Source organism: Mytilus californianus, unplaced genomic scaffold (assembly GCF_021869535.1).
Source record: "Mytilus californianus isolate M0D057914Y unplaced genomic scaffold, xbMytCali1.0.p SCAF_21, whole genome shotgun sequence".
Lineage (NCBI taxonomy): Eukaryota > Metazoa > Mollusca > Bivalvia > Mytilida > Mytilidae > Mytilus > Mytilus californianus.
Window position 1 is genome coordinate 7617009 of NW_026262670.1, and position 17690 is coordinate 7634698.

Consider the following 17690-nt stretch of genomic DNA (forward strand, 5'->3'; position numbering starts at 1 on the left):
TTTAAATCAAAGTAATTTTCACGGGGGAGAATATGCTTATGTAATAGTAATCGTATTTTAATATTTTAGAAATACTCATAAATGTAGTAATTATAGACATTGTGTCATGATCGTTCTGTCTGATATCTTTGAAAAAAACACATATTACATTCTAATTTTGAATAAGACTAATTTAATATGTATAAAACTGGGACTAATAGATAAATGTTTCAATTAGTCCCAGATATAAAATAAATACACATTTTTTTTTACTTTACTGGTACAGTGAAGCGTTCATCAACCCAATACCTAAGCTTTCAATAATTTCTTTTTTTTTTTGGTACAATTGTATCTTCAAAATTAAGGTCAACAAGCGTTTGTAAATAATTACGATAGAACTGGAACCAAATATTCATGAGGGTCTGGATGGGGGTTCCTTTATATTTTTATTCTTTAATTTTTTAGATCATTTCTCTATATTTATTATTTATTTTGCATGCCCATTATTCTTTATTCTTTATAATTGTTCACCATACTCTTCTCTATTTTTTTTATTATCATTTTTGCCAATTTTTCTCTATTCTTTATTTATTCTGCACCTTTTTTTTACCATTATTCTCTTTTCTGTAAACCCCATCCAGACTCTCATTCATCAGTGCCAAACAGAACATAAATTTATGTGTCTTTAACAGAGAAAGATATTTAAATGTTGCCATTTAATTCGTGCATTTTTTTATTATCAATTCAATAGTTTAATGATGTCCATTGATAATTGTGTAGAAAGTGTGTTTATATCAGCTACTTAATTTGATAACAAGTCCTGTATCGTGACAGTTCACATTATCTTTTGGGTAGATATATATGTCTATTAGTAGGCTATAACGCATGTGTAACATATGGTTCTATTTTCACTTCCGGCTCTTAATTGACATAGGTTCTGTTTTCACACACGCTGATGGGTACTGTTGGTTATATTTAGGACAATTAAATACCTATGGAAAGCAGCGATAAACTGCGGTCTCTAAAAACTGCGTATACCACTGTAAATAAAACCTACGCACATTCAAATTTATTGATGTAGTAGAACCTATGCAAACATATGCAAATATATGTATAATCTTTATATATATTTTCGATACTTATAAACTAATGCAAAGATAAGGGTTCTATGCACCAAATATTTGCGCAAATTTTGTGTAAATGTTATTATGTAAATACAAGCTGTATTTCGTATGTTACATATAAGTAAGTAAATATATGAGGCAGTAAAGGAGTTATTTTTATCAAATATTTGCATATGTTTGCAAATAAATGTAAATTGGCCTTTTCCTGTAGTGTATAATTCCACATTTAACCTGTTTTTAAGTTTGTTTAATTGAAACAGGGTGATAACACATAAACGTTGATGTTTATACAGAGAGGTAACACACAAACATTGATATGTTTATAAGGAATTGGGAGATAACACAAACATTGATATGTTTATACAGGGAGATAACCCACAAACATTGATATGTTTATACAGAGAGATAATACACAAATATTGATATGTTTATAAAAAATAGGGAGAAAACACAAACATTGATATCTTTATAAGAAACAGGGAGATAACACAAACATTGATATGTTTATAAGGAACAGGGAGATAACACAAACATTGATATGTTTATAAGGAACAGGGAGATAACACAAACATTGATATGTTTATACAGGGAGAGAACCCACAAAATTGATATGTTTATACAGAGAGATAACCCACAACCATTGATATGTTTATAAGAAACAGGGAGATAGCACACAAACATTGATATGTTTATACGGAAAAAAGGAGATAACACAAACATTGATATGTTTATACAGGGAGATAACCCAAATACATTGATATGTTTATACAGAGAGATAACACACAAATATTGATATGTTTATAAGAAACAGGGAGATAACACAAACATTGATATGTTTATAAGAAACAGGGAGATAACACAAACATTGATATGTTTATAAGAAACAGGTAGATAACACAAACATTGATATGTTTATAAGGAACAGGGAGATAGAACACACATTGATATGTTAATAAGGAACAAGGAGATAACACACAAACATTGATATGTTTATAAGAAACAGGGAGATAACACAAACATTGATATGTTAATAAGAAACAAGGAGATAACACAAACATTGATATGTTTATAAGGAACAGCTGGGAGATAACACATACAGTGATATATTATACAAGGAGACAACACATAAACATTGATATGTTTATAAAAAACAGGGAGATAACACAAGAACATTGATATGTTTATATGGAACAGGGAGATAACACACAAACATTGATAAGTTTATAAGAAATAGGGAGATAACACAGACATTGATATGTTTATAAGGAACAGGGAGATAACACAAACATTGATATGTTTATATAATGAGATAACACACAAACATTGATATGTTTATAAGAAACAGGGAGAAAACACAAACATTGATATGTTTATAAGAAACAAGGAGATAACACAAACATTGATATGTTTATAAGAAACAGGGAGATAACACAAACATTGATATGTTTATACAGGGAAATAACACACAAACATTTACATACTTATAATAAACAGGGAGATAACACAAACATTGATATGTTTATAAGGAACAGGGAGATAACACACAAACATTGATATGTTTATAAGGAACAGGAAGATAACACAGACATTGATATGTTTATAAGAAACAGGGAGAAAACACAAACATTGATACATGTATGTTTATAAGAAACAGGTAGATAACACAAACATTGATATGTTTATAAGAAACAGGGAGATAACACAAACATTGATATGTTTATAAGGAACAGGGAGATAACACAAACATTGATATGTTTATACAGGGAAATAACACACAAACATTTATATACTTATAATAAACAGGGAGATAACACAAACATTGATATGTTTATAAGGAACAGGGAGATAACACACAAACATTGATATGTTTATACAATGAGATAACACACAAACATTGATATGTTTATACAATGAGATAACACACAAACATTGATATGTTTACACAGGGAAATAACACACAAACATTTATATACTTATAATAAACAAGGAGATAACACAAACATTGATATGTTTATAAGGAACAGGGAGATAACACACAAACATTGATATGTTTATACAATGAGATAACACACAAACATTGATATGTTTATAAGGAACAGGGAGATAGCACACAAACATTGATATGTTTATACGGAAAAAAGGAGATAACACAAACATTGATATGTTTATACAGGGAGATAAGCCAAAAACATTGATATATTTATACAGAGAGATAACACACAAATATTGATATGTTTATAAGAAACAGGGAGATAACACAAACATTGATATGTTTATAAGAAACAGGGAGATAACACAAACATTGATATGTTTATAAGAAACAGGTAGATAGCACAAACATTGATATGTTTATAAGGAACAGGGAGATAACACAAACATTGATATGTTTATAAGAAACAGGGAGATAACACAAACATTGATATGTTTATAAGAAACAGGGAGATAACACAAACATTGATATGTTTATAAGAAACAGGTAGATAACACAAACATTGATATGTTTATAAGGAACAGGGAGATAACACAAACATTGATATGTTTATAAGAAACAGGGAGATAGCACACAAACGTTGACATGTTTATAAGGACCAGGGAGATAACACACGAACATTTATATGTTTATAAGAAACAGGGAGATAACACAAACATTGATATGTTTAAACAGGGAAATAACACACAAACGTTTATATACTTATAATAAACAGGGAGATAACACAAACATTGATATGTTTATAAGGAACAGGGAGATAACACAAACATTGATATGTTTATAAGGACCAAGGAGATAACACACAAACATTGATATGTTTATAAGGACCAAGGAGATAACACACAAACATTGATATGTTTATAAGTAACAGGGAGAAAACACAAACATTAATATGTTTATAAGAAACAGGGAGATAACTCACACATTGATATGTTTATAAGAAACAGACAGATAGAATACACATTGATATGTTAATAAGGAACAAGGAGATAACACACAAACATTGATATGTTTATAAGAAACAGGGAGATAACACAAACATTGATATGTTAATAAGAAACAAGGAGATAACACAAACATTGATATGTTTATAAGGAACAGCTGGGAGATAACACATACAGTGATATATTATACAAGGAGACAACACATAAACATTCATATGTTTATGAAAAACAGGGAGATAACACAAGAACATTGATATGTTTATATGGAACAGGGAGATAACACACAAACATTGATATGTTTATAAGAAACAGGGAGAAAACACAAACATTGATATGTTTATAAGAAACAAGGAGATAACACACAAACATTGATATGTTTATAAGAAACAAGGAGATAACACAAACATTGATATGTTTATAAGGAACAGGGAGATAACACAAACATTGATATGTTTATAAGAAACAGGGAGATAACACAAACATTGATATGTTTATACAGGGAAATAACACACAAACATTTATATACTTATAATAAACAGGGAGATAACACAAACATTGATATGTTTATAAGGAACAGGGAGATAACACAAACATTGATATGTTTATACAGGGAAATAACACACAAACATTTATATACTTATAATAAACAGGGAGATAACACAAACATTGATATGTTTATAAGAAACAGGGAGATAACACAAACATTGATATGTTTATACAGGGAAATAACACACACACATTTATATACTTATAATAAACAGGGAGATAACACAAACATTGATATGTTTATAAGGAACAGGGAGAAAACACACAAACATTGATATGTGTATAAGGAACAGGAAGATAACACAGACATTGGTATGTTTATAAGAAACAGGGAGAAAACACAAACATTGATACATGTATGTTTATAAGAAACAGGCAGATAACACAAACATTGATATGTTTATAAGAAACAGGAAGATAACACAAACATTGATATGTTTATAAGGAACAGGGAGATAACACAAACATTGATATGTTGATAAGGAACAGAGAGATAACACAAACATTGATATGTTTATACAGGGAGATAACCCAAAAACATTGATATGTTTATACAGAGAGATAACACACAAATGTTGATATGTTTATAAGAAACAGGGAGATAACACAAACATTGATATGTTTATAAGAAACAGGGAGATAACACAAACATTGATATGTTTATAAGAAACAGGTAGATAACACAAACATTGATATGTTTATAAGGAACAGGGAGATAACACAAACATTGATATGTTTATAAGAAACAGGGAGATAGCACACAAACATTGATATGTTTATAAGAAACAGGGAGATAACACACGAACATTTATATGTTTATAAGAAACAGGGAGATAACACAAACATTGATATGTTGATAAGAAACAGGGAGATAACACAAACATTGATATGTTTATACAGGGAAATAACACATAAACATTTATATACTTATAATAAACAGGGAGATAACACAAACATTGATATGTTTCTAAGGAACAGGGAGATAACACACAAACATTGATATGTGTATAAGGAACAGGAAGATAACACAGACATTGATATGTTTATAAGAAACAGGGAGAAAACACAAACATTGATACATGTATGTTTATAAGAAACAGGTAGATAACACAAACATTGATATGTTTATAAGAAACAGGAAGATAACACAAACATTGATATGTTTATACAGGGAAATAACACACTAACATTTATATACTTATAATAAACAGGGAGATAACACAAACATTGATATGTTCATAAGGAACAGGGAGATAACACACAAACATTGATATGTTTATACAATGAGATAACACACAAACATTGATATGTTTACACAGGGAAATAACACACAAACATTCATATACTTATAATAAACAAGGAGATAACACAAACATTGATATGTTTATAAGGAACAGGGAGATAGCACACAAACATTGATATGTTTATACAATGAGATAACACACAAACATTGATATGTTTATAAGGAACAGGGAGATAGCACACAAACATTGATATGTTTATACGGAAAAAAGGAGATAACACAAACATTGATATGTTTATACAGGGAGATAACCCAAAGACATTGATATGTTTATACAGAGAGATAACACACAAAAGTTGATATGTTTATAAGAAACAGGGAGATAACACAAACATTGATATGTTTATAAGAAACAGGGAGATAACACAAACATTGATATGTTTATAAGAAACAGGTAGATAACACAAACATTGATATGTTTATAAGGAACAGGGAGATAACACAAACATTGATATGCTTATAAGAAACAGGGAGATAGCACACAAACATTGATATGTTTATAAGAAACAGGGAGATAACACACGAACATTTATATGTTTATAAGAAACAGGGAGATAACACAAACATTGATATGTTTAAACAGGGAAATAACACACAAACATTTATATACTTATAATAAACAGGGAGATAACACAAACATTGATATGTTTATAAGGAACAGGGAGATAACACAAACATTGATATGTTTATAAGGACCAAGGAGATAACACACAAACATTGATATGTTTATAAGGACCAAGGAGATAACACACAAACATTGATATGTTTATAAGGAACAGGAAGATAACACACAAACATTGATATGTTTATAAGAAACAGGGAGAAAACACAAACATTAATATGTTTATAAGAAACAGGGAGATAACACAAACAGTGATATGTTTAAACAGGGAAATAACACATAAACATTTATATACTTATAATAAACAGGGAGATAACACAAACATTGATATGTTTATAAGGAACAGGGAGATAACACACAAACATTGATATGTTTATAAGGAACAGGGAGATAGCACACAAACATTGATATGTTTATAAGAAACAGGGAGATAACACAAACATTGATATGTTTATAAGAAACAGGGAGATGACACAAACATTGATATGTTTATAAGAAACAGGTAGATAACACAGACATTGATATGTTTATAAGAAACAGGGAGATAACACAAACATTGATATGTTTATAAGGAACAGGGAGATAACACAAACATTGATATGTTTATAAGGAACAGGGAGATGACACAAACATTGATATGTTTATAAGGAACAGGGAGATAACACACCAACATTGATATGTTTATACAATGAGATAACACACAAACATTGATATGTTTATAAGGAACAGGGAGATAACACACAAACATTGATATGTTTATATGAAACAGGGAGATAACACAAACATTGATATGTTTATAAGGAACAGGGAGATAACACACCAACATTGATATGTTGATACAATGAGATAACACACAAACATTGATATGTTTATAAGAAACAGGGAGATAACACACAAACATTGATATGTTTATAAGAAACAGGGAGATAACACAAACATTGATATGTTTATAAGAAACAGGTAGATAACACAAACATTGATATGTTGATAAGGAACAGGGAGATAACACAAACATTGATATGTTGATAAGAAACAGGGAGATAGCACACAAACATTGATATGTTTATAAGAAACAGGGAGATAACACAAACACTGATATGTATATACAGGGAGATAACACACAAACATTGATATGTTTATAAGAAACAGGGAGATAACACAAACATTGATATGTTTATACAATGAGATAACATACAAACATTGATATGTTTATAAGGAACAGGGAGTTAACACACAAACATTGATATGTTTATAAGGAAGAGGAAGATAACACACAAACATTGATATGCTTATAAGAAACAGGGAGATAACACAAACATTGATATGTTTAAACAGGGAAATAACACACAAACATTTATATATTTATAAGGAACAGGGAGATAACACAAACATTGATATGTTTATAAGGACCAGGGAGATAACACACAAACATTGATACAGGGAGATAACACAAACATTGATATTTTTATAAGGAACAGGGAGATAACACACAAACATTGATATGTTTATACAATGAGATAACACACAAACATTGATATGTTTATAAGGAACAGGGAGATAACACACAAACATTGATATGTTTATAAGGAACAGGAAGATAACACACAAACATTGATATGTTTATAAAAAACGGGGAGAAAACACAACCATTAATATGTTTATAAGAAACAGGGAGATAACACAAACATTGATATGTTTATACAGGGAAATAACACACAAACATTTATATACTTATAATAAACAGGGAGATAACACAAACATTGATATGTTTATAAGAAACAGGTAGATAACACAAACATTGATATGTTTATAAGGAACAGGGAGATAACACAAACATTGATATGTTTATAAGAAACAGGGAGATAACACAAACAATGATATGTTTATACAGGGAAATAGCACACAAACATTAATATTCTTATAATAAACAAGGAGATAACACAAACATTGATATGTGTATAAAGAACAGGGAGATTACACAAACATTGATATGTTTATACAGGGAGATAACACACAAACATTGACATGTTTATAAGAAACAGGGAGATAACACAAACATTGATATGTTGATAAGGAAAAGGGAGATTACACAGACATTGATATGTTTATACGAAACAGGGAGATGACCCGCTAACATTGATATGTTTATAAGAAACTTTCATAACAGTTAACTATAAAAAGAAGTACCAATGAAGTATTTTTGTGATACATATATATTTTATCAGGCTTAAACAAGTAAATATGATTCATAGTTATTTTTCACAGATACTTTCGATGACGACACAACCTTACTTATAAACTTGGTTGACCTCAAAGGTACATTCATCAGTATTTAAGTAGTATGTATCGTATAATATGTTTTTGTCTCGCCTTGACGGAGTCAAAAAGCGAGACACAGTTATGCTGTTTCCGGCAGCGGCGTCAACAATGTATAAGTTTGTAATTAGGTCTAGTTTATAATGAACCACAAGTGGTAGTGCAATAATATTTGGTATGCAGTTGTATAAGCATTGGCACATCTCATTTCCATGGGGATTTTTTATTCATGGTCTATTGACTTTGAAACTTTTGCTTAGTTTACATGTATTAGTTTGTAATTAGATCAGTTTAAGATGAACTGCTAATGTTAAGTCAATGATATTTGGTATGCAAATTTATTGGCATTTGCAAGTATCGTATCCATGACGATTATATAGCCCCACCCCCTAATCATGGTTCATTGACTTTGAAACTTTTACATAGTTTGCAAGTTAATGTTTGTGTTTAGGTTTGTTTAAAGGGAACGACTTATAATAAGTCAATGGTATTTGGTATGCAGTTGTATTAGCATTGGCACATCTCATTTCCATGGAGATTGTTTAACCTTGTACCTTCAGTCATGGTTCATCGACGAATATTTGCATGTTAACGTACATGTTAAAGTATTGCTGTTTTAATTTCAACATTTGCATTATCAAAATTACAAAAAGGCGAGACATATCTCTGTGATAACAGTTTATTTAAGGTTGATCTTCATGGTGTTGTAGTATTGTGTTCACCATTAGTGTGGGAGGTGGTGAGTTTGAACCCTGGACAGTTATACCAAAGACTTGAAAATTAATATGTGCTGCTTTTCCAAAATGAGGTAAATCAATACAGACTGTATGCAGTTTTCACATCTGCCATGAGGTCACTTCCTGTTTGCCGATAGTTTGAAATTAAACAACATTCATTGTACAATGAAAATTTCTTTCAACTTTTCTTTGCTTCTATGGAAGGGAATGATTTAATATTTGATGAACAGCTTGATAAGTTTGAGTTGTAGCGTGTTAGAAATTTTTGTTTCGGCTGTGCAGCTTCTTCCTGTTTTCCAGTAGTTTGAAATTTTTTCAACACTCATTGTACAAAGATAATTTTCATGAAAGTGTCTTGGCTCTAATGATTTTATGGAATGATCATTTATGCTTCAGTAAATATGTTACTCAATCAATTGCATGCAGCGACACAGGTCTATTTGTCTTGTTTGAAGTTATGGTCCCACAGCATAGGCTAGTGACATTTTTGAAAAGGGCTTTTAGTAAAGGACTAAGCAACAACCTAAAATATGGCAATATGACACATCATTACAATATAACACATCATAACAATATAACACACCATTACAATATAATGTATAACCATAAGAATATAACACACCATTACATTATAATGTATAACCATAAGAATATAACACACCATTACATTATAATGTATAACCATTACATTATAACACACCATTACATTATAATGTATAACCATTACAATATAACATACCATTACATTATAATGTATAACCATTACATTATAACACACCATTTCATTATAATGTATAACCATTACAATACAACACACCATTACAATATAATGTAAAACCATTACAATATAGCATACCATTACATTATAATGTATAACCATTACAATATAGCACACCATTACATTATAATGGATAACCATTACATTATAACACACCATTACAGTATAATGTATAACCATTACAATATAACACCATTACATTATAATGTATAACCATTACAATATAACACCATTACATTATAATGTATATTCATTACAATATAACACACCATTACATTATAATGTATAACCATTACAGTATAACACACCATTGCATTATAATGTATTACCATAACAATATGACACCATTACATTCTTATGTATAACCATTACAATAAAACACACCATTACATTATAATGTATAACCATTACAGTATAACATACCATTACATCATAATGTATAACCATTACAATATAACACACCATTACATTATAATGTATAACCATTACAATATAACACATCATTACATGTAATGTATAACCATTACAATAAAACACAACTTTACATTATAATGTATAACCAATACAATATAACAGACAATTACATTATAATGTATAACCATTATAATATAACACACCATTACATTACAATGTATAACCTTTACAATATAACACACCATAACATTATAATGTATAACCATTACAGTATAACACACCATTACATTATAATGTATAACCATTTCAATATAACACCATTACATTATAATGTATATTCATTACAATATAACGCACCATTACATTATAATGTATAACCATTACAGTATAACACACCATTACATTATAATGTATAATCATTACAATATAACACACCATTACATTATTCTTACTTTACTTTTCATAGTTTTAAATGAGTTTGAGCCCAATGGTCAGGGACCTTTCATTTCTGTGAGGGAACCTTTGAATTTTGGAAAACAAAGGTCCATGGCTTACAATCCGTTAAGTAAGGACTTATTTCAGGACCATTGAATTTCTTGAGGAGAGCCTTTCACTTGAAAATTCAAATTGTCGAGGAGTTAACATATTTTTATGCAAATTGTTAAACTTACTAATCTAAAGAATTTCAAGCTTCGATCCTGTAAGTACATCAAGTATGTTAAGTAGGCGGGGGTATCTGTGATCATTAGATCATTTTATTGTCGAGCCTGCAACTTTTGTTGCAGAAAGCACGACATAGGGATGGTGATCCGGCGGCGGTGTTAGCTAAAGTCTTTTAAGCTTAATTTTTCAGAAGGTAGAATACCTGGATCCTTCATACTTTGTATATAGATGCCTTACGTTATAAAGTTTTCATCTGTCATATGTCCATCGACCTTGACCTCATTTTCATGGTTCAGTGACCACTTGAAAAAAAGTAAAGATTTTTAGTATTCTTAATTTCTCTCTTCTTACTAGTAATAGGATAACTATATTTGGTATGTGTGTACCTTGCAAGGTCCTCATGCCCGTCAAACAGTTTTCTCTTGACTTCAACCTCATTTCATGGATCAGTGAACAAGGTTAAGTTTTGGTGGTCAAGTCCATATCTCAGATACTATAAGCAATATGTCTACTATACTTGGATTATGAAATGATTGTAAGGTGTACATGTCCAACTGGCAGGTGTCATCTGACCTTTACCTCATTTTCATGGTTCAGTGGTTATAGTTAAGTTTTTGTGTTTTGGTCTGTTTTTCTTGTACTGTATGCAATAAGTCTACTATATTTGTTGTATGGAATGAGTGTGAGGTGTACCTGTCCAACTGGCAGGTGTCATCTGCCTTTACCTCATTTTCATGGTGTTCTACTACTAATCTATCAGTGCTTCTAACTACCTCCCTTACTACTATCAAAGAACTTGTTATTAACTTTTGTAATAAAGCTTATGAAAATAATGGTATTAATTATTTTTGGAGTGTTAAAAATTCTTTAGAGGTTTTAGATAAAATACATGCTTTTGATGGTCCTTTCAATTCTGTTGACAGTTATGATTTTTCTACTCTCTATACTACACTTCCACACAATCTTATCAAGAAAAGGTTTTCATATTTAATTAAATGGTCTTTTGAAAAATCTCATTACAAATTTATTTGCTGTAACTCGTTTAAAGCCTTTTTCTGTAACGAAAAAGGAAAGTATGCTAGATACACTTACTGGAATATATGTACGTTTCGGCGATAGAGTGGATCGACAAGTATTAGGTATTCCTATGGGCACTAACTGCGCCCCTTTAATAGCAGATTTATTCCTGTATTGCTATGAATCTCAGTTTATGACCAAACTCAGTAAAGACACGTCATTGTTACATTTGGTTGATACATTCAACAATACCTTCCGTTATCTAGATGATATTTTTTCGTTAAATAATCCAGAGTTCTCTAAATATACTACCGAAATTTACCCAATAGAACTTACTTTAACTAATTCTAACATAAACAGCAGTAGTTGTCCTTTTCTGGATTTGGACATTTCAATCTCTAAAGGAAAACTCCATACGAAAATTTACGACAAAAGAGACGATTTTTCATTCCCTATTGTTAATTTTCCTTTTTTAGACGGCGATGTTCTTTTGGCTCCATCATACGGTGTATATATATCCCAACTCGTTCGTTATGCCCGTGTGTGTAGTGATGTCATAGATTTTAACGAACGTAATCAATGCATCACTGGTAAATTATTAAATCAAGGATTTCGTTACCATAAATTACGTAAAACATTTGCTAAGTTCTTTCATAGATACAAAGATTTGATTAGTTAATTTGGCTGTACTTGTAGAAAACTGATTAAAAACGGTATTTCACATCCTAAATTTTACGGTAATATTGTACTTAAAGCGCGGAAATCACTATGTGATCCGTGTAAACTCATCGAACCTTTAAACAAACTTATTAGTAAAGGTGATCTTACCAATGTTGTAATTAGATCTTTGAATATAGTTTACATTGGCACTATTATCGATTTTGTCATCAGCAAATTAAAACATAACTAAATTTGTATTTTTTTCAAGTGGGATGTATAAAGACACACCCACGTTCGTTTAGATCTTTAAAGAGGTTAAACTCCTAACTATACTACTGTCTGTCGATACATTTATTTTTGGCATTGCACTAGTCATGTCTTCTTTGTCTGTCCATGACGTTAAAATACTTAATCCCTGGGATGTGTTTTAGTTGATTTTAGTATCAGATGTATGATTTTTTATTATTAATTGTTTTGGCTTTTAACTAGCTGTCAGTAACTGCGAGTACTCTCAAATCGTACTTTCTTGTTTATTTGACCTGTTGATACTAATTGTATAGCTTTTTTGTTATTTAATGTTATTCAGGGTTATATCTGGTCTATATACCAGCTTTGATAAGTGTTTGGTATAACTATAAATTTTCACTTCGTATTATGAACATCAAAATTATTTATTTTGTAAAAATATTTCCTTTCTCTATTGGTACTGTACACGTATACCTAACAACAAAATTATTTTCATTTACCTGTGTTTAAGGTAATTGCAAATGGCTGATATTTTTGTTTGAGCATATTGTTTTTCTTTAATTGTTTAACATTTCTTACCGATATAACATGTTACTTTTATTATTCTTCCCTTAGTTTATTTATTTTGTATTTACATTGTGTCATAGGTCAAATTTATTTGTTCAGTGTATGTTCAATGGTGTTAATATGTCCTTTGATTGAGTTAAGCTATTTCAGTTGATATTTTATAGTGTGTCTTTCTATGTTGTGATGTAACACTATTGTTTCAGAAAAAAGGGTGAAGGTTTGGTACCATTAAAACGTTTAAACCCGCTGCATTTTTTTGCACCTGTCCTAAGTCAGGAATCTGATGTTCGGTAGTTGTTTGTTGATGTGGTTCATAAGTGTTTCTCGTTTCTCGTTTTTATATAGATTAGACCGTTGGTTTTCCCGTTTGAATGGTTTTACACTAGTATTTTTTTTTGGGACCCTTTATAGCCTACTGTTTGGTGTGAGCCAAGGCTCCGTGTTGAAGACCGTACTGTGACCTATAATGGTTTACTTTTATAAATTTTGACTTGGATGGAGAGTTGTCTCATTGGCACTCATACCACATCTTCTTATATCTATTCATTGGTTAAAGTTAAGTTTTTGTGTTTTGGTCTGTTTCTCTTATACTGTATAAAATAAATCAACTATATTTGGTGTATGAAAATATTTTACGATGTACATGTCAGTCTGGCATGTTTAATTTGACCTTGACCTGATTTTCACGGTTCATTGCTTAGTGTTAAAATTTGGTGTTTTGGTCTATTTTTGTTCAAAAACAATAGGTCAACTATATTTGGTGTATGGAATGTTTATAAGGTGTTTATGTCTGTCTGTCAGGTTTCATATGACCATAACCCCTTTTACATGGCTCATTAGTCAATGTTAAGTTTTAATGCTGAACTTTGTTTCTTAGAAAATATAAGCAATAGGTCAACTATATTTGGTGTATGGAATGATTGTAAGGCGTATCTGTCTGTCTGGCAGGGTTCATATGATCTTGACCTTATTTTCATGGTTCATAGGTCAATGTTAGTTTTTTTCATTCTTCACTGCCATCTTTAATCACAATAATCAATATCAATGGTTTATCACTAAGTTATTTCACTCTTAACCACAGTTATCCAGCATATCTTCATATAGCGGATAATAACCTATACAATTAGTAGTATGAAGACACTATGATAGTTGTCTTCAGCAGGCCTGGCAGCAACTTTAGCATTCATACAGGAATCAGCATCAGCGACATTATCCCATAATTTACAGCTTAAAATTTATAATGTATGTCTGATAGATAGATAGTTTAGATGATAGCATTTACTTTCAACATAACTTCAATTAGAAATACATGTACATGACAGGCGAGACATTTCTGTGTGTCCACTCTTGTTGTATAAAAATAAGGAGGTGTGGTATGATTAACAATGATACCAATATTCCTAGACCATAGGACAAATATATAAACAATTACAGGCTGTCCAACAGCTTTCAACAATGAGCAAAACCCATACCATATGATAATAAGGAGGTTTGGTATGATTAACAATGATACCATTATTCCTAAACCATAGGACACAGTTAAAAACAGTTACAGGTAGTCCAACAGCCTTCAACAATGAGCAAAATCCATACCATATGATAATAAGGAGGTGTGGTATGATTTACAATGATACCATTATGTTTAGACCAAAGGACAAAGATATAAACAATACCAGGTCGTCCAACTACCTTCAACAATGAGCAAAACCTATACCATATAATAATTAGGAGATGTGGTATGATTAACAATGATACAATTATTCCTAGACCAAAGGACAAAGATATAAACAGTTACAGGTTGTCCAACAGCCTTCAACAATGAGCAAAACCTATACCATATGATAATAAGGAGATGTGGTATGATTAACAATGATACAATTATTCGTAGACCATAGGACACAGTTATAAACAATTACAGGTCGTTCAACAGCCTACAATAATGAGCAAAATCCATGCTATATAATCATCTATAAATAGCCTTGGTATGATAAAATTTGAAACATTTCAAAAGAAAAAATCCACAGCCGAAAACAACAATGAAGGAAAAATAAATATGGTACACAACTTCTAACTACATCCACTACTTTATAGGTCCTGACTGTGGACAGGCACATAAAGAATAAAAAAAAACAATTGAATTTAATTTGACAGTTCTAGTTGATTATGGACAGTGTTTTAAGAAACTGTTACTTGATATTTGAAATTGTTTTTATGTGTGTCTTAAAACTGGTAAAAAAAAACTTTTGAAATTCTTAGGTCTGGGAAAGTGCAAAAGATGTTCTGGTGTTCGATGGAAAGAGTCACATCCTGCTTGTAGAATACATTTGTACCTCATTTAGGTATGTGATCAGATCTTAAAGGTTTTTAGTTCAGTTCATTAACCTCAAATAGTGCAGAAAAGTTGAGATAAACGACTGTTTCAATGCTATTATTATTTGAATGAAATTAGTATCTAAAAATATAAGGTCAGTATTTTACATCGAATAATGATCATGTATTTTTAACTGGCAGTAACTATTATACATGTTCCTCAATGATAACTCAACAGTATATATTGAATATAACTTTTCTTTTCTATTTTTAGGATATAATGGAGGATTGGAATGAGGTAAGATTTACTTAATAGTCTCCTTGTCATGTGTGGTTTTGTTCCCCATTATTGTACAATTAGATACAAGTATGTGATAATTTCAGATAAAAATTAGTAGAATACTAGGTGAACTACAAAACTACTTATTCCAAGAACACAGAACAAACAAAAAATACAAAACTGGGACAAAGCAAGGTGCAATCAAAACATTTGACAAACTAAGGTGTTGCTAATAACTAATATCAGAGATCGTCTTAATTGTGTTATCCATCTAGGAATTACAGGGTTGACACTTAATCTTCTTATCTTGATTGTCTTTATCTTCTACTCATTACACTGGTGACACTTGATTGTCTTAACTTCTACTCATTACATGGGTGACGATTGTCTTATCTTCTACTCGTTACACAGGTAACACTTAATTGTCTTATGTTCTACTCATAACACGGGTGACACTTGATTGTCTTATCTTCTACTCATATCACGGGTGACACTTGCTTGTCCTATCTTCTACTCATTACGAGGGTGACACTTGATCGTCTTATCTTCTACTCATTACACGGGTGACACTTGATAATCTTATCTTCTACTCATTACAGGGGTGACACTTAATCGTCTTATCTTCTACTCATTACACGGGTGACACTTGATCGTCTTATCTTCTACTAATAACACGGGTGACACTTACTTGTCTTATCTTCTACTCATAACACGGGTGACACTCACTTGTCTTATCTTCTACTCATTACACGGATGACACTTGGTCGTCTTACCCTTCTACTCATTACATGGGTGACACTAAATTGTCTTATCTTCATATCGTTACGAAGATGACACTTGATCGTCTTATCTTCTACTCATTACATGGGTGACACTAAATTGTTTTATCTTCTACTCATAACACGGGTGACGCTTGATCGTCTTATCTTCTACTCATAACACGGGTGACACTTATTTGTCTTATCTTCTACTCATTACACGGGTGACACTTGATCGTCTTATCTTCTACTCATAACACTGGTGACAATCCATGATTCTATTTTTTAAAGGGTAACAATTTTTGTTTATCTTGATAATAGAAGATGAATATATTCCAACAATTACATGCTATTTAAGGAATTCCCCTCTGTCTGAATGTTATATGAAGTAAGGATACTACTGATTTATGTAGTCATTGCGCAGGGGTTCAAATTA

At 30.8% G+C, this 17690-nt stretch overlaps 1 protein-coding gene across 3 annotated transcripts in view; it reads left to right on the forward strand.

Moving 5' to 3' along the window:
* The window catches only part of LOC127731862 (uncharacterized), an 897808-nt gene that overhangs the window by 445716 nt on the left and 434402 nt on the right, over positions 1-17690 (forward strand). For 2 of the 3 annotated variants that reach the window (XM_052240725.1, XM_052240723.1), the window contains exon 2: positions 16491-16514. In XM_052240725.1, coding sequence (XP_052096685.1) covers positions 16497-16514 — 18 coding nt within the window. In that variant the 5' untranslated portion in view covers positions 16491-16496. Of the gene's footprint in view, positions 1-16021; positions 16246-16490; positions 16515-17690 lie in introns of those variants that run through there. The other variant, XM_052240724.1, reaches the window with a different exon arrangement.